The following is a 23621-nucleotide window of genomic DNA, read 5'->3' as shown; positions in this document are numbered from 1 at the left end:
ATCTCAAAACCATGGTTGAGAAAGTGTCAACTGACAAGGAATTACTGAATTGCTTATTTCTTTTCCTTCCCCTCTATAATGAAAATCTAGCTTTCGGGGTAGGACAAAAAAGAAAGTCATTAAGAACAACAAATAAATGTGGGGTTTTTTTTAAAACATGTTCTTTCTATAAAAATTTTCCACAAAATCAAAAGAAATGGAAGTCTCGGGGGCTTTCAGATAAACTAGGAAAAAAAGACATTCCAAATCACTAATATGAAACCAGCAGTGATACTTAAAACCTAAAAAGTATAAAACAGAACAGAAAGAAAGATACCATGGAGTCCCGCTAAAATATCTATATTGCCAAACCTACAGAATACGGGAAATCTAAATACGGTGTGTGTGTGTGTGTGTGTGTGTGTGTGTGTGTGTGTGTGTGTGTGTGTGTGTGTGTGTGTGTGTAGAGAGAGAGACCAAGGAGGTGGAGGTTAAAGATAAAGAAACAAAGGTTTCACTGTGTGTGTGTGTGTGTGTGTGTGTGTGTGTGTGTGTGTGTGTGTGTGTGTGTGTGTGTGTAGAGAGAGAGACCAAGGAGGTGGAGGTTAAAGATAAAGAAACAAAGGTTTCACTAAAAGACTAAATACCACCTCACAGGTAAATTTTAATTTGTACATAAAAAGTAATAGTTGTACAAGAAAAGGACCCTGATCCAAACCATTCTTAATATTTCCTTGCTCTAGAATGGCATTCTATAGCTTTCCTTTTGAGAGAGGGAGAACAAATTTTTCCTAGGTAATACATCTTTTTTTTTTTTTATAGAATTCCTCAGTTGAATGGAAATGTCCTGCCTCAGTTACACAGAAAATTGTTAGATTCCCTATATAAATGTTAGAGCTCCCAGAGAGCCTTGGTGAGTGATTCATACCCGAGTGCTCTCTGGAAAGAGCATGTGGAACTCACACGGACTTGCACTTGGAGCAGAGGCAAGGCCAGAGTGTCTGGACATAAGCATGCTGAATAGGGTAAAATTTTAAAAAGGGTGATTTAATTTCATACTTAAACCTTTTTATAAAACCTCACATAGATTTTCTTTACTTCAACTGGCATACTGAATAAGTTTGCTTTTATAAATACTAGAAGGAAGTGTGGTCTTTTATAAAACATATATTCAGTAGAAGGTATGATCTTGATTGACTTCTTTTCTGACCATGGCTTAGGCTACAGATTTGGCACTTTTCACTTGACCTGAAAGGAAGCAGATTTTAAAATTACACTTAATTAGCTTGTCATGTAAAATAAAAATGAAGCCAGTTTTGAAATAATTGGCATGAAATAAATGAGTATGTTCGAGCCTGAACCCGTCATTAATGAAGCCTTAGTACTGGTATGTCAATTCAAGAATTCTCCCCTACCCTTTTTTTTTTTATATTTAAAGGTATGAGGTCACATTTCCAATATAATCAGTATTATTCTTCCTAATTCTGCTATTGAATAGAATAATTTGAATAAACTGCTTAACTTCTCTGGTCTTCACTTTCTTCACTGTAAACTGAGGGGATCACTTCAGAGGTTCCATCAAGATCTAACACTTCTATAATATGAAAGTATAAGATACTGAGGTGCTTGGAGGGGGTGTAGGAGACCTGGGGGGAGAGGTGATCTTCCTCAGAGATGGGAAGGGAAGCAGGAAGGGGTGATGGGCCAGGCTAACAGCAGCGGTAGACAGTGAGAGATGGTGGGAACCAAACTGTACCATCAATAATTCAGGCCTTAGTCATCTCACTCCTGGACTATGATGGTCTCACTCCCTCCAGTCTCTTCTTCATCCATTTAATAAGGAAAGCCATAGTATTTTCCCTTACTTAATCCCTCTTCTCTGCTACCCCAAAGCCTTTAATGGCAACCTGCTGCCCTGGAAATAAAGACCAAACTTCTATGCTTATAATTCAGTACTTTTAATGAAGTGAGCACAAGTTAACTTTCCAACCTCCTCTTCTCCTATTCCTCACAGACTCAACTACTACCAAACGGATCTTGGCCACTTCTCCGTTCCCATGTTTGAACCTCTCATCATCAGACTGGGCTTTCATTCCAGAATTCCCTTCATATTCTACCCTTGTTCCCCATCCTTTCAGCAATTCCTCTTTCTTCATGATGCTTCCTCTTCATACTCAGGCTTCTTTGAATATACACAGCACTGAGTTTATCTTTTCAGGTATGCACCCTCGCTCACAAACTGGGTGGTGGGCTACTTACAGACAAGGACAGTGTAAAGCCTCTGTCTCCCTTAAGGGGACCTCAGTGCGTGCTCTGAATAAGCTCTAGAGATACCAGAGAAAGATAGCAAGGGATATTCCACCAGAAAAGAACCATAGCCCCTTTTGACAAACAAAAAAGTCTTTGGTACTCAATATCCACATTCAAAAGAATGAGTTCACCTCATATATAAAAAATAACTCAAAATGGACCAGAGAGCTAAAAGAAAAGAACTAAAACTACAAAACTCTTATAAAAAAAACGTAAGAGTAAGTTTTGGTGACCTTGGATTAGGCAATGTTTCTAGATATGACACTGAAAGCATAAGCAACAAAAGGAAAAACAGATAAATTGGACTTCAAACTTAAAGCCTTTTTTGTCTCAAAGAACACAATTAAGAAAACGAAAGATAATCCACAGAATGGGAGAAACTATTTGCAAAGCAAATTATCTGATAAGGGACTTGACTCCAAAATACATAAAGAACTCTTACAAATCAACAACCAAAAAAGAGCAGTTTAAAAATGAGCAAAGGATGCAGATAGATACCACTCCAAAGAAAATATACAAATGGCCAGTAAACACATAAAAGATGTTTAACATCATTAGTAATTAAAGAAATGCAAACTAGAACTACATTAAGATATCACTTTACACCTACTAGGATGGCTAAATTTTTTTAAAAAGACAATAACAATGTTGATGATGATGTGGAGAAATTGGAATCTTCATATATATTGCTTATTGGCAACGGTTCAGCAGTTCCTCAAATGATTAAGCACAACCCGGCAATTCTCTCCCAAGAGAAATGAAAACAAGCCGTCACACAAATTTGTACAGGAAAGCTCACAGCATTGTTATTTATAATAGCCAAAAGCATGGAAACTTGAATATCCATCAACTAATGAATGAATCCATACAATGGAATACTATTCAGAAAAAAAGGAAAATTGAAACAAATTCGAACATGGAGGAACTTTGAAAACAATATGCTAAATGAAAGAATCCAGACACAAAATGGCACAGATTGTATGATTCCATTAGTGAAATGTCCAGAACGGGCAAATCTATAGAAATAGAAAAGATTAGTGGTTGCCGGAGGCTTGCAGGAGGTAGGAGGTGATTGCCAATGGTGTTTCTTTTTGGGGTGGTAAAATGTTCTGAAATTAGATGGTGGTAATGATTGTGTAACTCTGTGAATATACTGAAAACCACTGAATTGTACATTTTTAAATGGTGAATTTTATAGTATAAGAATTATATCCCAATAAAGCTGATATTTTAAAAATTCTTAGGTATGCCTGCCACCAAAATTCTGATGTACCTTCCCCAGGAACAGGATAGTATTCCCCCAACAGGCTTTTCAAAATGCAGTTGTAATACTGAAAGTGCTTTTTCAAATTAAGTCACTCTAGCTCCTAGGAGGACATGCCTTCCTAGTTGAAAATCAAAGGCATAGTAAATTATATAAAATTAAATAACAAGTAATGGTAACAATATTAAGATTAGTATTAGATATTCTCTATAGAAATAATTGTTATTATTTTTATTTATTCTTAATACTGAAACTAATAATAAACCTAGGGAGTTATATCATACTTGTATATGTGCTGGTAAAAAGTTAATGGCGGGCACCTGGGTGGCTCAGATGGTTAAGCATCTGCCTTCAGCTCAGGTCATGATCCCAGGGTCCTGGGATCGAGTCCCGCATCGGGCTCCCTGCTCCTTGGGAGCCTGCTTCTCCCTCTGCCTCTCTCTCTCTCTCTCTCTCTGTCTCTCATTAATAAATAAACAAAATCTTTAAAAAAAAAAAGTTAATGGCTACTTAATGAAGATTGTTAAAATCAGTATCTCAGAAATAACAACACTGAACTTCATATTCATCTTTTCTGCATTCAAACCATTTTCATCCAAAACTTACATGGTGTTGCCATTTTTGTAAATATAGGAGTCACGGTATCTTCCAATTGTTGTTTCTGTTCAAAAATCTCATTAATGGAAGCTTCCAAATGGGTTTCCAACCACTCATTTTTTACACGGCATGCAGTGAGGATGGTATTCTAGAGACAGAAACAAAGAGTTTATTTTCTACTTGTTTATTGAAAAATAAAACTCTATAGTATCTCTAAACTAGCACTGTGCAACAGAACTTTCTGCGATGATGGAAATGAGCTATCTGCATTGTCCAAACCAGTCACCATTTGACATTTATAGCCATAGAGTACTAGAAAAGGGGCTAGTCTGACTGAGGAACTGGATTTTTTATTTTATTTAATTTTAATTAATTCTAACTTAAAATAGCTACACATGGCTAGTGGTTGCTATGTTGGGCAGTGCAGCTCTAACATTAGTGGAATGTTGTATATAATAAAACTCATAAGCTAGAGTCATGAAGTCTTGGGCCAGTGTACACCCTCTCCCTAATTCTTTAGTCTCATTGGGCCCTGTGATAAAGAGAAACATTTGCAAAGGTTGGAGAACAGGTGGTTGGTATGACCCGGATGCAACTCAACAGACAACGCTATTTTATTTCCTCTCAGATGGTTCAGAGGAGAGGAAGTGGAAGAAATTCCAGAAGAGCTCCACCTCACTGAAAACGTCTCAGTTTGCATTGCAAAGTTATTTCTGCCCATGCACAGCAAACTGAGGCTGTCTGCTTTAAGATGTTTACTTGTTCTATGGTTTGTAATAAGAAAGAGAAATGAATGCATTTATTGCATGGCCTGTCCATATTATTAAATAAGCAGTATTGTATGGAGACATATGTAGAATCAAGTGGATTTGGAAAGATGTCCATAATATATTATTAAAAGGAAAAAAAGCAAATTAAAGAATAATATGTAGTTCAAAAAAAGAATAATATATATAGTGTAATCCCACTTTTAGAAAAACAAAACCTTATAAAACCATATGTGTGCATACATATATTTATATAAGTGATGGGACAAGTATGGCGAAATTAACACAAGATTGTTGGGGTGCCTGGGTGGCTCAGTCATTGAGCGTCTGCCTTCGGCTCAGGTTATGGTCTCAGGGTCCTGGGATCGAGCCCCGCATCAGGCTCCCTGCTCGGTGGGAAGGCTGCTTCTCCCTCTCCCACTCCTCCTGCTTGTGTTCCCTCTCTCACTGTGTCTCTCTCTGTCAAGTAAATAAAATCTTTAAAAAAAAAAACATTGTTATTAGAACCATAGGGTAAGATAGCAAGACTGGAAATGGGAAGAGAGAAAGCTATTAAGTTTGCTTTAGGCATTTCAATTTTGTTCTAATTATTACTATATGTACACAGTATTTTCTAGTTCAAATAACCAAATATTTAAACACTGAAATTTAAAAAGCTTTTACAGTAACTAGTTGGACAAGGCACTGTCTGTGGCAGGAAATTTTTGTTTCCCAGATCCAATAGCTGAAATAGCTATTCTTAGAATTTTGCCTATATTTTGTTGGTTTCATAAGAGATTTCATAAAGTGTTTTACAAACCACAAGTGAAATGTGTAATTTATCATGTTCCCAGATGTGGGGATGTATTACACTTTGAGCAATAGCTAATTCTTTTTCATGAGAATTATAAGTCACAGGGAATTCACAGAACATCCTGCACAGAAATGCAAGAGATAATTTGTTTTTTTAAAGATTTATTTATTTGAGAGAGAGAGTGCGTGCCCAAGCAGGGGGAGGGGGAGACCGAGAGAGAGAGAGAGAGAGAGAGAGAGAGAGAGAGAGAATCTTAAGCAGACTCCCCACTGAGTTGGGAGCCCTATGTGGGGCTCCATCCCACCACCCTGAGATCACAACCAGAGCTGAAATCAAGAGTTAGTCACCCAACTGACTGAGCCACCCAGGCACCCTGAGAGAGATAATTTAAAACCAAAACACAGTTCTGGTACCTGGAACATATCTTTTTATTTTAGTGTATATCCACAGCAATAAACTAGTCCACATGCAGAACTTAGTATATGGTAAATGTGGGAAGTCGGCTTTACAATTAGCTATCCTTACATCTGTGTATCTTTTTTTTATCATCATGTAAAGTTTGAATATGTAATATATAGATCTCGTCTGAATATGTAATATATTTCTTTGTATATACAAAGAAACTAAAATATGATATATATATATATAAGTTTTAAAGCAAAACTTAATGAAATGAGTATCAGTAGACCCAAATAATCAACAGAATAACTAGAACATTGCCAGAATAACTCTATTTCTGTGCCCTTCCCATAATTCATCCCCTTATCCTCCTCCAAGAGATAATGACAATCTGTGCTTATAACTTTGCTTTCTTTTTTAATAGTTTTACCCTATATGTAGGTATCCCTAAACAATATAGTTTTATTTTGCTTGCTTTTGGAGTTTATGAAAATCTCTCCTGTAGTCTTCGCTGATTTTTTTTTTCACTCAACAATATACTTTAAAAATGTATTCATGTTCAGGTGCCTGGCTGACTCAGTTGGTTAAGCACCTGTCTCTTGATTTTGGCTCAGGTCATGATCTCAGGATGGTGGTCTCAGGGTCATAAGATAAAGCCTTGCATCGGGATCCCTACTCAGGGTGCAGAGTCTGATTAAGACTCTCTCTCCTGTCCCTCTGCCCCTCCCCCTCCCCCCCTTGCTCGTGCATGCTTGTGCTCTCTCTCTCTCTTTCAATAAATAAATAAATAAATCTCTTTTTTTTAAAGTATTCATGTTGCTGAGTGTAATACTTAGTACATACATCTCTATGTCACTCCTTTATAGTATTTCATTTAATTTTGATCAGTCTATCTCTTACTAGTCGTTTACTAAGGAAGGAAGGAGGGAAGGAGGAAGGGTAGGAGGGAAGTGGGAAGGGAGGGAGGGAGAAGACAGCAGTAAGGACCACCACCTACCTCTAGAGCATTAGTACAGAAATTAAAGATGTAAGGCAAAAATCTCAAAAGACTTCTGAACAAACAATAATCATAATGCAGTACCTTGTCTTCTTTAAAGAGCTTCCCTGGTCCCTTTTCTGTGTCTGTAACTGCTGCCGAGACCTTTGCAATATATTTTTTCAGGGCCAGCCTTGCATCTGAAGGAATAGGACAATAAAATGCACAATAATAAGACAAAGACTAAGAAATATGCTCAACTATTTACAAGGTACTATTATATATCTGGAGTTTATAAAGACTATGTATAGAAGGGGCGCCTGGGTGGCTCAGTCAGGTGTCTGCCTTCAGCTCGGGTTATGATTCCGGGGTCTTGTGATTGAGCCCCACAGTGGGCTCCCTGCTCAGTGAAGAGTCAACTTCTCCCTCCCGCCACCCTCGGCCCCCACTCATGCTCTCTCTTATTTGCTCGCTCTCTCTCAAGCAAATAAATTTAAAAATCTTAAAAAAAAACACTGTGTGTAGAAGATTTGTTAAGGTTGTTTTCACTGAATTTCAAGATAGATGATACTCAACTAGCATAGCACTTTGGGACATTCACCGTGTTCCTAAAATGGTGCTAAAATTTTGAAGATAAATAAATATTGTATGTGATATCTAATCCCAAAGAGACCATATTCCATTAAAATTTCTACTCTAGGGCGCCTGGGTAGCTCAGTCATTAAGCGTCCGCCTTAGGCTCAGGTATGGTCCCAGAGTTCTGGGATCGAGTCCCTCATCAGACTCCCTGCTCTGCAGGAAGTCTGCTTCTCCCTCTCCCGCTCTCCCTGCTTGTGTTCCTGCTCTCGCTATGTCTCTCTCTGTCAAAAAAATAAATAAAATCTTTAAAAAATTTTCTACTCTAGAGAAACAAAAATTCATTTCCAATAGATGAGTCGTCACTTGCTTTATCCCTTGTGATCCTTCAAAATAAATTCAAAAATAGCTTTTCTCTTTTTTAATATTTATTTAAGTAATCTCTACACATAACATGGGGCTTGAACCCATGACCCCAAGATCAAGAGCTGCATACTCCTCCAACTGAGCCAGCCAGGCGCCCAGCTTTTCTCTTTTAAAAAAAAGTGTTTAAAATAACTCCATTCACTATAGCACCCATAGTAATGTCATCACAAAATCTGCAAGACCTGTTTGAATAAAATTACACTTTGAGAGAAATGAAAGACTCAAATAAATGGAAAGGCTTACCATATTCCTAGATGGAACAACTGAATATTATAAGTTGTAAATAAGGCCCAAATTAATCTGAAGGTTGAAGTATTAATTTCCTGTGGCTGCTGTAACAAACTTTGATGGCTGACAACAACACAAATGTATTCTCTCACAGTTCTAGAATCCAGAAGTTTGAAACAGGTATCAATGGGCTAAAGTCAAGGTGTTGGCAAGGCTGATTCCATCTGAGGGACCCAAGAGGAAAACCCATTTTCTTGCCCTTTTCAACCACTAGTGGTAGCCTTTATCCTTGACTGGTGGCTCTTTCCTCCATCTTCAAAGTACATCAGGTGTCACCTTGATAATCCAGAATAATCTCCTCATCCTTAACTGAAGGATCTACAAAATTCATTTTGCCATATGAAATAACATTCACAGGTTCCAGGAATAAGGACCTAGATATGTTTGGTAGCCATTTTTCAGCTCATCACAGCCTGCCCTAAAATTCACATCTATCCCACATGCAAAATACATGCACCTCATGCCAACATCCAAAAATCTCAGCACATTACAACATCAACCCATGTCCAAATGCTCATCTAAAATATCATCAACTCAAAAGTCTCAAACCTTATCATCTAAATCATCTAAACAAGCTATGGGTGAGACTTTGGTGTGATCCATCATCCTGGAGTAAAATTCCTCTCCATCTGCAGACCTGTGAAACTAGAAATCAAGTTCTCTACTCCCAAAATACAATGGTGGGACAGGCACAGTGTAAGAGTTGTAGACACTGCCATTCAGAAAGGGAGAAAGTAGAAGGAAAACAGGAGTCACCAGTCCCAAGCAATTCTGGAATCCCACAGGGCAAATCCTATTAGGTGTCAAGACCTAGGAATAATCCTCTGTGGCAGAAGGCTCCATCCTCTTGGCCTGTGTTTCAGCCTGAATCATTCTTTTTTAGGAAAGGTAGCATGTATTCACAGCTGAATAGCTTCATCAGTCTGTTTCCTGCCTGTCGGGTTTTGGGAGTCCAGCAGCCTTTTTTCTTTTCTTTTCTTTTCTTTTTTTAACATTTTATTTATCTATTTGAGAGAGAGAGCACAAGCGGGGGAGCAGCAGAGGGAGAGGGAGAAGCAGACTCCCCACTGAGCAGGGAGCCCGACATGGGGCTGGATCCCAGGACCCTGAGATCATGACCTGAGCCAAAGGCAGACACTTAACCGACTGAGCCACCCAGGTGCCCCAAGCAGCCTTTCTTCTTTTTGTTTTCTCTGTGTCCCTTTGTTCAAACTGACAATGTTCCTACTGGTATAACATCCTCAAAACACTTGTGAGTCTCCCTGCAAGCCACAGAGCCTCATTCCATAAAGCAAGAGGCTCCTCCATGGGTCCCTCCTGGATAATCTTATTTCTATTTCTGACTTCTGCTAAGATGACTGAGGGGAGCCATGCGTATCACACCCAATCTCTTCAGCACCCACAAAACACTGTCCAGCCACATCCTTGCCTTTTCTCCAGAGCATACTTTCCTAATAGTGAATCTCCTAATTTTAGCACTTTTGCTACCTGGATAGGCTGAGAATTTCCCAAATCATCGAGTCCTGTTTCCCTTTTACATAACAATTTTTTCCTCACTTTATCTTTCCCGCTCACATTTTACTATAAGCAACAAGAAGAAACCAGGTCATGCCTTCAACACTTTGTTTGGAAATCCCTTTAGCTAAATGTCCAAGTTCCCCACTTACAAGTTCTGCTTTTGGTATAAGGACAGGACACAATTCAGCCAAGCTTTCTGCCATGATTGTCTTTCCTCCATTTTCCAATAACATGCTCCTCATTTCCTTCTGAGCACTCACCAGAAGCATCTCTAACATCTGTGTTTCTAACAACAGTCTGCTCAAGGCAACCTAGGCTTTTTCTATGTTGCACCTCAAAATTCTTCTATCTACTCATTACCCAATTCCAAAGCTGCTTCCACATTTTTAGATATTTTTTACAGCTGCACCTCAATTCCAGGTACCAAAATCTGTATTAGTTTCCTATGGCTGCTATAACAAATTATCATAGACTTGATGGCTTAAGACACTAATGTATTCTTTTACACTTCTAGGTGCCAGAAGTCTGAAATTGGTTTCACTGGACTATAGTCAAGCATAGACAGGGCTGACTCCTTCTAGAGGTCTGAGGGGAAAAACCATTCCTTGCCTTTTTCATCTTCTAGCAATTTTCTGTTTTCCTCAGATTGTAGCCCCTCCCAACACCTTCAAAGTGCATCATGCCACTCTCTGCTTCCAGTCACATCACCTTCTCCTCTTCCTGTCAAACATCGATTTCCTTCTTATAAGGACAATTGTGATTATATTTAGGGTCCACCAGGAGAATCCAGGATAATCTCTCAATCTCAAAATCCTTAATCCTTATTGTATCTGCAAAGTCCATTTTGCCCTATAACATTCACGGGTTCCAGTAATTTGGACCTGGATATCTTTGGGGGCTGTTATCCAGCCTATCATGATCAGCATTCACAATCTCATGAAACTCCACATAGGAGTTTTTGAGAGAGTTAAAAAGATCACTTTACAGAGGAAGATGGAAGCAGGATAGGGGTACCCTAGGCTCATCTTGTCCCACAAACAGAAGTAGATAACAATCATCCTAAATACCCCAGAAATGAACCTGAAGACTGACAGAACAAATTCCACAACTAAAGTGAGAGAAGCCACACAGAAGAAGAAGAAGAAAAAGAAGGATGAGGAGGAGGAGTGGGGGGGGAGGAGGGGGAGGAGGAGGAGGCAGAGACTTAGACAAAGTGCCAAGATGGAAGAATTCATCCCACATGAAAGAACAAGATAAGGTCACAGCCAGAGATCTGAGTGAAACAAATATAAGTAACATGCCTGAGGGAGAATTTAAAGCATCATAAGGATACTCACTGGACTTGAGAAAAGAATGGAAAACTTCAGGGAGACCCATAACACAGAAATAATAGAGTTAAAAAGAATCTGTCAGAAGTGAAAAATGTAATAACTGAGATTAGAAACAGGTTTGAGGCAATGAACAGCAGGCTGAAAGAAAAGGAAGAATGAATTATTGATATAGAAGACAATGGAAAATAAGGAAGCTGAACAAAAGAGAGAAGAATTATGGAACATTAGAATAGACTTCACCTTATGGAACTGAGTGACTTCATCAAAAGTAATAACATTTGTATTATAGGAGTCCCAGAAGAAGAAGAGAGAAAAGGGAGCAGAAAATTTATTTGAAAAAATAATAGCAAAAAACTTCCCTAATCTGGAGAAGGAAACAAACATCCAGATCCAGGAGGCACAGAGAACTCCCATCAAAATCAACGAAAGCAGGCCAACACCAAAAATATTGTAACTAAATTTGCAAAATATAGTGATAAAGAAAAAAACTTAAAAGCAGAAAGACAAAAGAAGCCCTTAACTTACAAGGGAAAACCCATAGGGCTAGCTGCAGATTTCTCAACAAAAACATGGCAAGCCAGAAGGGAGTGGTATGACACAGTCAAAGTGCTGAATGGGGAAAATGTGCAGCCAAGAATATTCTATCCAGCAAGGCTATCATTCAGACGAGAAGGAGAGAAAAAGAGTTTCCCAGACACACAAAAACTAAACAAGCCCTGCAAGAAATATTAAAAGGGACTCCTTGAGTAGAAAGGAAAGACCAAAAGTGACAGAGATAAGAAAGGAACAGAGAACATCTCCAGAAACAATGACAAAACAAGTAATAAAATGGCACTAAGTACATATCTTTCAATAATTACTCTGAATGTAAATGGACTAAATGTTCCAATAAAAAAACACAGGGTACCAGACTGGATAAAAAAAAAAAACCAAGACTCATCTATATGCTGCTTACATGAAACTCATTTTACACCTACAGATTGAAAGTGAGGGGATAAAGAACCATTTATCATGCTAATGGATGTCAAAAGAACACCTGAGTAGCAATTCTTATACGGGAAAACTAGACTTTAAAATGAAGACTGTAACAAGAGATAAAGAAGGACGCTATAGCATAAAAAAGGGGATAATCCAACTAATAATTTTAAATATTTATGCATCCAGGATGGGAGCACCCAAATATATAAAACAATAAAAAACATAAAGGAACTAATTGATAAAACACAATAATAGTAGGGGACTTTAACACCCTACTTATATCAATGCACATATCATCTAAACAGAAAATCTACAAGGAAATAATGGCTTTTTTTTAATTATGTTATGTTAATCACCATATATTACATCATTAGTTTTTGATGTAGTGTTCCATGGTTCATTTTTTGAGTATAACACCCAGTGCTCCATTCAGTACGTGCCCTCTTTAATACCCATCACCAGGCTAACCCATCCTCCCACCCCGCTCCCCTCTAGAACCCTCAGTTTGTTTCTCAGAGTCCACAGTCTCTCATGGTTCATCTCCCCCTTCAATTTCCCCCTCCTTCATTTTTCCCTTCTTGCTATCTTCTTCTTCTTTTTTTTTTTAACATATAATGTATTATTTGTTTCAGAGGTACATGTCTGTGATTCAACAGTCTTACACAATTCACAGCACTCACCATAGCACATACCCTCCCCAATGTCTATCACCCAGCCACCCCATCCCTCCCACCCCCCCACCACTCCAGCAACCCTCAGTTTGTTTCCTGAGATTCAGAATTCCTCGTATCAGTGAGGTCATATGATACATGTCTTTCTCTGATTGATGGAAATAATGGCTTTGAATGACACAATGGACCACATGGACTTAATAGACATATTCAGAACATGCCATCCTAAAACAGCAGAATACATATTCTTTTCAAGTGCACATGGGACAGTCTCAAGAATAGATCACATACTAAGTCACAAATCAGGCCTCAACAAGTACAGAAAGATTGAGATCATACCATGCATATTTTCTGACTACAATGTTGAAGTCAACCACACACAAAAAAAATTTGAAAAGCCCACATATACATGGAGCTTAAACAACATGCTACAAAACAATGAACGGGTCAGCCAGGAAATCAAAGAAGAAATAAAAAAAATAGAAACAAATGAAAATGAAAGCAAAATGGTCCAAAACACTTGGGATGCAGCAAAAGTGGTGACAAGAGGGAAGTATATAGCAATACAGGCCTACCTCAGGAAGCAAGAAAAATCTCAAATAAACAACCGAACCTTACACCTAAAGGAGCTAGAGAAAGAACAAGGAAAAAGCCTAAAACCAAAAGAAGGAAGGAAATAATAAAGATTAGAGCAGAAATAAATGATAAAGAAACTTAAAAAAACACAATAGATCAATGAAATAAATAAAATCATGAACAAGAGAGGAGAAATAACAACGAACACCACAGAAATGCAAACAATCATAAGAGATTATGAAAAACTATATGCCAACAAATTGGACAATCTAGAAGAAATGCATAAATTCCTAGAAACGTATAAACTACCAAAACTGAAACAGGAAGAAAGAGAAAACTTGAACAGACTGATAACCAGCAAAGAAACTGAATCAGTTAAAAATCTCCCAACAAACCAAAGTCCAGGGCCAGATGGCTTCACAGACAAATTCTACCAAATAATTAAAGAGTTAATACCTATTCTTCTCAAACTATTCCAAAAAATAGTTTTGGAATTCATTCTATGAGGCCAGCATTACCCTGATACCAAAACCAAAAAAAGACTCCCCTAAAAACTACAGGCCAATATCCCTGATGAACATGGATACAAAAATTCTCAATGGCAAAGAGAACCCAAAGGATTAAAAGAATCATTCACCAATCATGGCCTCATAGAATGAATCTGGAAGTTTTCCTTCCTTTTCTATTTTTTGGAATAGTTTGAGAAGAATAAGTATTAGCTCTTCTTTAAATGTTTGGTAGAATTCGTCTGTGAACAAATCAAGTGGGATTTATTCCTGGGCTGCAAGGGCGGTTCAATATTCGCAAATCAATCAGTGTGATACACCACATTAATAAAAGAAAGGATAAGAACCACATGACCCTTTCAATAGATGTAGAAAAAGCATTTGACAAAGTACAACATCCATTCATGATAAAAACTCTCAACAAAGTAGGGTTAGAGGGAATGTATCGCAGCATAATAAAGTCCATATATGAAAACCCACAACTAATATCATTCTCAATGGGAAAAAAACAGAGCTTTTCCTCTATGGTCAGGAACAAGACACGGATGTCTACTCTCAGCACTGGTATTCAACATAGTACTGGAAGTCCTAGCTACAGCAATCAGACAACAAAAAGAAATAAAAGGCATCCAAATTGGCATAGAAGTCAAGCTTTCCCTATTTGCAGATGACATGATACTCTATATAGAAAACCCAAAAGACTCCACCAAAAACCTGTAGAACTGATACACGAATTCTGTAAAGTCACAAGATACAAAAACAACATACAGAAATATGTTGCATTTCTATACACAAATAATGAAGCAGCAGAAAGACAAATTAGGGCATTAATCCCATTTACAATTGTACTAAAAACCATAAGATACTTAGGAATAAACCTAACGAAAGAGGTGAAAGACCAGTACTCTGAAAACTGTAAAACACTGATGAAAGAGATGAAAATGAAACACAAAGAAATGGGAAAGCATTCATGAATTAAAAGAATAAATATTGTTAAAATGTCTATACTACCCAAAGTGATCTACACATTTAATGCAATCCCTATCAAAGTACCAACAGCATTTTTCACAGAGCTAGAACAACCAACCCTAAAATTTGTATGGAACCATGAAAGACCCCAAATAGCCAAAGCAACCTTGAAAAGAAAAGCAAAGCTGAAGGCATCACAATTCTGGAGTTCAGGTTATATTACAAAGCTGTAGTGATCAAAACAGTATGGTACTGGCACAAAAATAGACACATAGACCAATGGAACAGAATAGAGAACCCAGAAATGAACCCACAACTATATGGTCAATTAATCTTCAAAAAAGAGCCAATGGAAAAGAGTCTCTTCAACAAATGGTGTTGGGAAAACTGGAGAGCAACATGCAAAAGAATGAAAACTGGACCACTTTCTTACACCCCACACAAAAATAACTTCAAAATGGATAAAAGACCTAAATGTGAGACAGGAAACTACTAAAAAGTCCTAGTGGAGAACACAGGCAGTAACCTCTTTGACATTAGCAATAGCAGCTTCTTTCTCGATATGTCTCTGGAGGCAAGGAAAACAAAAGCAAAAATAAAGGATTGGGACTTCATTGAAATAAAAAGCTTCTGCACAGAGAAGGAAACAAACAACAAAACTAAAACGCAACTTGTGGAATGGGGGAAGATATTTGCAAATGACATCTCTGATAAAGGGTTAGTATCCAAAATATATAAAGAACCTATACAATTCAACACCCAAAAAACAAATAATCCAACTAAAAAACGGGTAAAAGACATGGATAGACATTTTTCTAAAGAAGACATACAGTTGGCCAACAGACACATGAAAAGATGCTCCATATTACTCATCATCAGAGAAATACAAATCAAAACTACAATGAGATTTCACCTCACATCTGTCAGAAGAGGTAAAATAAAAAATACAAGGAACAACAGGTATTGGTGAGGATGTGGAGAAAGGGGAACCCTCTTGCACTGCTGGTGGGAAGGCAAACTGGTGCAGCCGCTGTGGAAAACAGTATGGCAGTTCCTCAAAAGTAAAAAATAGAACCACTCTACAATTCAGCAATTGCAGTATTTACCCAAAGAATACAATAATACCAATTCAAAGGGATATATGGACCCCGATGTTTATAGCAGCATTATCTACAATAGCCAAACTACAGAAACAGCCCAAGTGTCCATCTATACTGATGTGGTATATATATAAAATGGAATATTACTTAAGGTGTATACATAAATTGGAATATTACTTAACCTTAAAAAGGAATGCAATCTTGCCATTTGCAAGGATGTGGATGGAGCTAGAGAGAGTATTATGCTAAGCAAAATAAGTCAATTAGAAAAAGACAAATACCATATGATTTTGCTCCTATGTGGAATTTAAGAAACAAAACAAAGGAGCAAGGGGGGAAAGAGAGAAAGAGGCACACCAAGAAACAGACTCTTAACTACAGAGAGCAAACTGATGGTTACCAGAGGGGAAATGGGTAGGGGGTTGGGTGAAATAGGTGATGGCGATTGAGGAGGGCACTTGCGATGAGCACTGGGTGTTGTGTGGAGTGTTGAATCACTAAATTGTACATCTGAAAATAATATTACACTGTATGGTAACTAACTGGAATTGAAATAGAAACTTTAAAAAACATCACTGTAACACTCAGCTGTGTCATCTGTAGTAACAACAATCTCCTAAGCCTCATTTGTCTATCTGTAAAGTGGACATAATAAAAGAGGTCAAATTCAGACCCACGTCTGGAATAGTTTTTAGGGTTTTTTTGGTTTGTTTATTTGCTGGACTCAACACAGGGCTCGAATGCACAACCCTGAGATTAAGACCCGAGCCAAGATCAAGAGTTGGACACTCAACCAACTGAGCCACCCAGGTGCTCCAGGAATTGTATTAACATACAGGGACCAGTTAACTAGTATTCTTGCTTCCAGCCCTTCACAGATTCAAACCTATTATTCATGCTGCAAGCAAAATTAATTCCCTAAACTGGAATCCAAGGTTTAGATTTTGGCTACACTATTTGGGTAACCTGGAGTCAGTGGTAGTTCCAGAATTCCAATACAGGATGGAGGAATTAGTCAGAAGACGGAACTAAAGAACTTGTCATGAAACTGCATTTGTAAAATAAGCACACTGATTTTACTGAGAGCACATGTTTATTTGGGGTGGCTTCATAGAGAAAGGAGTTTATTGCAAGCATCCTCTTAATGCCACCATACCTGTGTAATGCATTCAGGCCACTATAGCAAAACATCACCGACTGGGTAGATTATAAACAACAAAAATTCATTTCTCACAGTTCTGGAGACTGAGAAGTCCAAGATCAAGGTACCAACATGGTTGTGGTCTGATGAGAGCCCTCCTTCTTCGTAGTTGGCATATTCTCACTATGCCTTCACATGGTGGAAGGGGCTAGGGAGCTCTGTGAGACCTCTTATAAGGACATTAATCTTATTTGTGAGGGTTCCACCCTCATTTTCTAAGCACCTCCCAAAGGCCCTCCTAAAACTATCACACTGGGCATTAGTATTCAACATATGAATTGGGGGTGAGAAGACACAAACACTTAGATCGCAGTAATACCTTAACCTCTCTAGGTTTCATCTATAAAATGGAAGTATTGTAGTACAGTCCTCATATAATTGTAAGGACTAAACAAAATGTAGTATAATGCATGCAAGTATCTTGGCACAGTGCCTGGGACATAGTAAAGCACTCGGTAAGTTTATCATTATGTCACTCTTCTCCTCAAAACTCTCTAAATGACTCCTACTGACTACTGAATAAAACACAGAGCCCTCCAACATCCATCTAGCCACAAACTACCTTTCTAGCTTTATCCCTTCCAACATTCATCCAGAGAGTCTACCCATTATTTACAGAGCAACATCGCCACCTGTCAACATGGCTCACTCTCAGTTCCTCAGCTGTCTGTCTGCTCAGACATTAGCTTATCAGAGAGGCCTTTCCTGCTTGCCCTCTGTAAAGGAACACACACTCGCTCATTCACTTACTGGCAACTTCATAACCCCTTTGCCGGCAACTTCATAACCCCCTTGCTGTTCTACTTTTCTCGAAAGCTCTCTATAGATTTATAGATTTTGACAGATATATTTTCTGGGTCTTCCTACTGGAAAGCAAACTGAGGAACATAAAGATTCTGTTTTGTGCCAAATTATGCATATATTCTCAGGTCCTAGGACAGTATTTAGCACATAGAGGTACTCAATAAGTATTTATTATATGAATGTTGACAGAGCATTTCTCTATTATGTTTCCTCAACCTAAGATGCCCTCTCTGCATTGCCATCTTCCAAAATTCTACTCGTTCTTCAAAGCTTACTCAAATACTCTTCTGTGAAACTTCTGACTTCTGATTCCCCCAAAAAGAACTCATTGCTCTCTCAACCATTACATGATTATAATTTGAGTTAGCTCTCATTTTAGTCTATCTCATAATTTTTCCTATCTTGTTTTTTGCTACTATCTCTAGACTGTAAGCTCTTTAAAGGCAGGATCTATGTCTCATCTTTTTATCATACTCCATGCCAAATTCCCCACCCCTCACTCATTATTGGACAGTACCACATTGCCACCAAAGGGACATAAGTTAAAAGGGGGAGGAACTCAATATTTGCTTAACTATTTGAAGGGAAGGACATTCCAGAGTGAAAAAAACAGAAGCAGATGCTAAATTGTGTGCAACGGTATGGCCATAGCAACATTTTAGGTAGATATAAAACTGCCATACTTCAGAAGGCTTGGAGGAGATATAGGTAAATTATTTCTATGAAAATCTGTTAATATGATTACAAAATTTATTAGCAAGCAAAAATTAGTAAAGTCTTCATTTTTCAGAAAAGGGAAAAAGCTCAAAACATTCTGGCAAAAAGCAAGGAAAAATATCCCTAGGAAACCCAGGAGGGGTGCCTGGCTGGCTCAGTTGGTGGAGCATGCAACTCTTACTCTTGGGGTTGTGAGTTCAAGCCCCACAATGGGTGTAGAGATTACTTAAAAATACAATCAGAGAGAGAGAGAAAGAAAGAAAGGAAAGAAAGAAAAAGAAAGAAAGAAAGAAAGAAAGAAAGAAAGAAAGAAAGAAAGAAAGAAAGAAAGAAAGAAAGAAAGAAAGAAAGAAAGAAAGAAAGAAAGAAAAGAAAAGAAAGAAAGAAAAAGAAAGAAAGAAAGAAAGAAAGAAAGAAAGAAAGAAAGAAAGAAAGAAAGAAAGAAAGAGAGAAAGAAAGAAAGAAAGAAACCCAGTAATTGGCTAGGTGACACCTTTTAGTTCTAATGTGGTCCTTTATGACATCACTGAATTTATCCTGAATCACTATGACTAATGATGTTATAATGATCATCAGTGTATATTGTGCTGACAATGCTTTTGAGTGGAGTACCACATTAACTGATCCCAGAGTGATTCTGCTCTGTGACCAATTTTTTGGCTAGATGTTTTTTTCCCCAGTTGAGAAAGATGTCCATTCAAGGACTATCCTAACTTTTTCTCTGTTGTTTATCTGCTTCTTTAAGGAGAGCTTCTGCATTTGTGATGGAACTATCTGGACAAAGGTTGGATGGGAGATTTTTCCAGAAGAAATGCATTATCTGAAAGTTAAGCCTTCTCCATCTCACTGTCTACCTTACCCTCTGGACAAACTATGCTGCAGTTTTGCCAATATGGATATATTTCAGGGTTCTTTACATCTCATTTATATTTTAGTACAAGCTCTCTTTTTAATCCTGTCTGTTTTATCTGTGCATTACCTGTGGATGAAATGGAAAAAACACCAAAAAAAGGTGAATTAGTGATGCAAACAGTAATAGTTATAAATACCATAGACTTTAAAACATAAGATTATCAGCTTCTTTGAGGGAAAGTACCATGTCTTATTCCTCTTTGTAACATGTCCTTGCCCCCACCACTCACCCCCAAACATGTAGTACAGTGTCTTGCACATACTTGGGGCTCAACAATGTATACTGAATTAGAAAGTCCTTAAAATAATCTAGTTCATCCTCTCTCTTTCAAGTTACAAAATAGATCAGGAAAGTAGTGAGCTACAATGAGTAGAATGGGTAGGAGATGAAGTTATCTGTCTGGGCCCATAGGTAAGTCATTCAATCTTTCTCAGCTGTCTCATCCATAAATGAAGTATCTGGACAAGGGATCTGTAAAGTCCCTTCCAGATCTACCTAAGAAAGCTAAGAAAAATAAGTATTTATTTTTTTCTTTTTTAAACAGACTATAAACTAATTTCTAAGGTTAGGATAATTTTCTGGGAAATGGTGCTCTTAAACTAATTTCCCACTTTGCCAATGGCACCGTATTTTGAGGCAATCTTAAAAGCTCATTGACCTTCACAACAATGAGATATTTATAAAATTACTAGGATTTGACTGCATTATACATGGAGGCTGCTTAGTAAAGGAAAACATTTTACTAATATTCAAGTAATTTCTTTCAGCAGAATGCTCTAACCATAAAAAGCACATATTAAATGCTTGCTGATGGTGATAATGATCACTATAATCTTATAATCATATACAAAAGAGCATTTCTTCTGCACTTACACCTTTTATAGCAACCTTTCTTTTGTATAGATACATAATGGGTAGTGTTTAGAGTTTAAGTGTACATATCCAGAAAACAAATGTAATCTGAACTACAGTAAGAAAAAAATCTATAATATCATCTGCCTCTCTTCTTTTAGCTGAAAAAACCAGCCTCCTCAAATACATTTGGTAATGACCTAGAAAATCAGTCCATCTATGACATTGACCAAATACTCTGCCGGCTGGTGGCCACAACATCAGTGATGACCAAGTATCTGAATGAGAGGTCCCATCATCCTCCAGCGAAGAAAGTCAAGCACCGAAAACTAAAGAGGAAGAGGAGTGAAGAAGGAGCCAGAGGAACTAGACCTATCCATATGCAAATGTAGCTCAATCCAATATGGAGATTACACAAGAAATCTGTTGAGACAACTCATGCAAGGATAAAAATGGTTCTTTGAGAGCCCTTGTAATTTTTTTTTGTCACATACTTAACTGAATCTTTCCAAAGAAGTATGGGTTGAAAAATTACTTCTATTCAACTAAAAAGGCATCCATACTTACTAGAGTACCAAGAAAAAGATTGTATACAATCACTTCTTCATGTTTAAGTGTTTTTTTTCTTTTTAGTGTGTTAGATTACTAATCATTAATCAATACGTAGAATAGAATCTTGATTTAGTGTTTCAATAAATCTCTGATTTAAATAATATTTGTGGGGTGCCTGCGTGTCTCAGTTGGTTAAGCATCTGACTCTTAATCTCAGCTCAGGTCTTGATCTCAGGGTCATGAGTTCAAGCCCCATGTTCATTCCACCCTGGGTATTGAGACTACTTTAAATTAATTAATTAATTAATTAATAATAAATAAATAAATAAAATTAATTTGTGGTTTTTCTTACTTTCCTGAATAGATTTTTTGGCCACACAGAAACTTTTAATTTCCCATCTCAGATGGCTAAAATAGTATGGAAATATTAAGAAATAGAATAATTTTTTAAAGTATATATTTTTCCATTTTCATTATGACAAATGATTAAGCATCAACATTTCTAAAATTTCAGGCTTTGATTGATAAGATACCTCAGTTTTTAGAAAGTATTCCAGACTTTTGTTGATCAGCCACCTCAATTTTTATAAGTATGGTTACCATATTTTCCAAACAAATTGGGAGCCCTATCTGAGACTAGGACAGAAGATTTGATTTAAAACATACAGAAAAACATGCCAGTTCTGTAATACACCTCGCATCAATATAAGGGAGAAAAATACTTTTATAAAACAATTCTTAAAAAAAAAAAAAAATTCTTGAAACAATGAGTAAGACTCTATAGTCTTTACAAGTAATAGAATAGTGCCTGCTCAGGTTATTGTGGATTATTAAAAGTTTATGAGCCCAGTTTCCAGACTCCTCCTTACTTCCATTCTCCCTTAGCACAACCCTACACTTACATCTCCAAAAATGTCTCTTCCATCCTTTCAGAGTTCTGACCTGTCAACCAGTTCCCTCTAAGAGAACACTGATACAAATTTCTTTTAATGAAAAGTCTCCAAACCTCGAAAATCCAAAGCAATTGCTCTCTAAGAGTGGAATTTTCTACTGTATGGAGGAGAATCTTTTTGGGTGGGTTTTAGAGTAGACAGGCTTTAACAGGATGCCTAGAGGCCAGCAAAGGGGGAGTTATGGCCAACTATTGGGAAAGTTAGAGAACCTGTCCTGACAGCACTCCAAAACAAGCCACGAGAAGCTGGATCAAACCAGACAGGCCCAAGGCAAAGAAGGCTGGAAACGGTGATGACATAAGGGAAAAAATGTACAAAACTTTGCTCCCAAGAAATCCCCTCCCCAAGTAATGAATATTCCACCCCCTAGTTAACAACTGTCAATAAAAGATGAGACTCCAAACCAGGGCATTCAGCTCTCTCTCAAGCTCACCTACTCTCTCATCTTGAGGGCATATTCTTACTTTAATAAACTCTCCTACTTGCACCACTCAATCTTTGTGTCTGGTCTGCGCATGAATTCTTTCTAGTGAGGAGACCAAGAGCCTTCAATGACATCCTGGGGATGGGCTGGGCAGAGGCTTCTGGGTCCAGGGGGGTCTCCCCAGTCCAGCTGGCAACATAGGGAGTCCTCAACCCCTTAAACTTCTCCAGGTGACTCCTACTCTAATCACCAGAACAAGAAATAGTAGTGGTTTAAACTCTCATTTAGCCTGAATTAAACAAACATTAAATGTTTTGTTGAATAGTTTGTGTTTCTGACATTCCACAGCTACATTACCATGAAGTTCCAATCCTTAAAATTCCATCGTTGATCTGAAAACAGAATACTAGTTTATATAGTATTGTAGTCTTCTTTTATCTCAATTATTAGGAAATGTTAGGTATAATTCCCCCAAGAATGTTAAGGACCCAAACTAAACAGATGGATATTAGGAGGAAGAAAACGACTGGAACTTCACACCCATAAGTCCCAAACTGTCTTTTCAGAAAAGTTATATTTAAATTTGTCCCTGGTTTGTGTTTTAAGTACCATGGGTCATTCTTCAAAAATGGATTTTAAATTATACAATGTGAATTTCAGCTACAATAACTTCATGGGAGATCGCTTAAATTCTTTGCTATTTGTTTTCTTTTTACTTACAGATCTCACCATGAAATTGAAGCTATTCTTAGAAATATTGCCCCTAGAAAACATTTAGTACAAGTGGATAATTATCTGCAAAATAATCCACAAACTATAACTCATCTTTTTCTTTCCAAATGTGCTACTTTCCCTCAATTTCCTTATTTCTATTCTCCCAGTCCTCCTCTCATGTTGCTGATAAGCAAGCTCCTTATTGCTACCGGATGACTCTTCCTAAATACCACTTCCATCCTCTTCCTTTGCTACATAAAACTTTCAGTGGCTCCCAGTTGCAACAGAAATGAAATGAAAACACCTTAACCTGGCATTTCAGGGTATTATCTGGCTGTAGTAACAGCAGTAGCATTTTTCAAGTGCTCATCACACACCAGGCCTTGTGGGAAGTGCTTAATATCATCTCACTTCATTCCTCACAACAACTGCCAAGAGGCAGGATCTATTATTGGTTCCCTTTTCTG

General features: G+C 37.6%; 2 protein-coding genes across 2 annotated transcripts in view; one reads left to right on the top strand and one right to left on the bottom strand.

Annotated features, from left to right (window-relative positions):
* Positions 1 to 512: 512 nt before the first annotated feature.
* Positions 513 to 23621, bottom strand: part of ANKRD45 (ankyrin repeat domain 45) — a 49991-nt gene continuing 26882 nt past the window's right edge. Inside the window, exons 4-6 of the mRNA XM_027613887.2 lie at positions 7191 to 7285; positions 4160 to 4298; positions 513 to 1227 (exon numbers count right to left, since the gene is read on the bottom strand). Coding sequence (XP_027469688.1) covers positions 1196 to 1227; positions 4160 to 4298; positions 7191 to 7285 — 266 coding nt within the window. The 3' untranslated portion in view covers positions 513 to 1195. The remainder of the gene's footprint in view (positions 1228 to 4159; positions 4299 to 7190; positions 7286 to 23621) is intronic.
* Positions 19436 to 21207, top strand: TEX50 (testis expressed 50). The gene is given in 3 exon segments (XM_027613888.1): positions 19436 to 19451; positions 19454 to 19758; positions 20673 to 21207. Coding segments are annotated over 3 exon segments (552 nt in total). The 3' UTR covers positions 20904 to 21207.

This window comes from Zalophus californianus, chromosome 10 (genome assembly GCF_009762305.2).
Source record: "Zalophus californianus isolate mZalCal1 chromosome 10, mZalCal1.pri.v2, whole genome shotgun sequence".
Taxonomy (NCBI): Eukaryota; Metazoa; Chordata; class Mammalia; order Carnivora; family Otariidae; genus Zalophus; species Zalophus californianus.
This window is presented reverse-complemented; position numbering and strand designations above follow the sequence as displayed.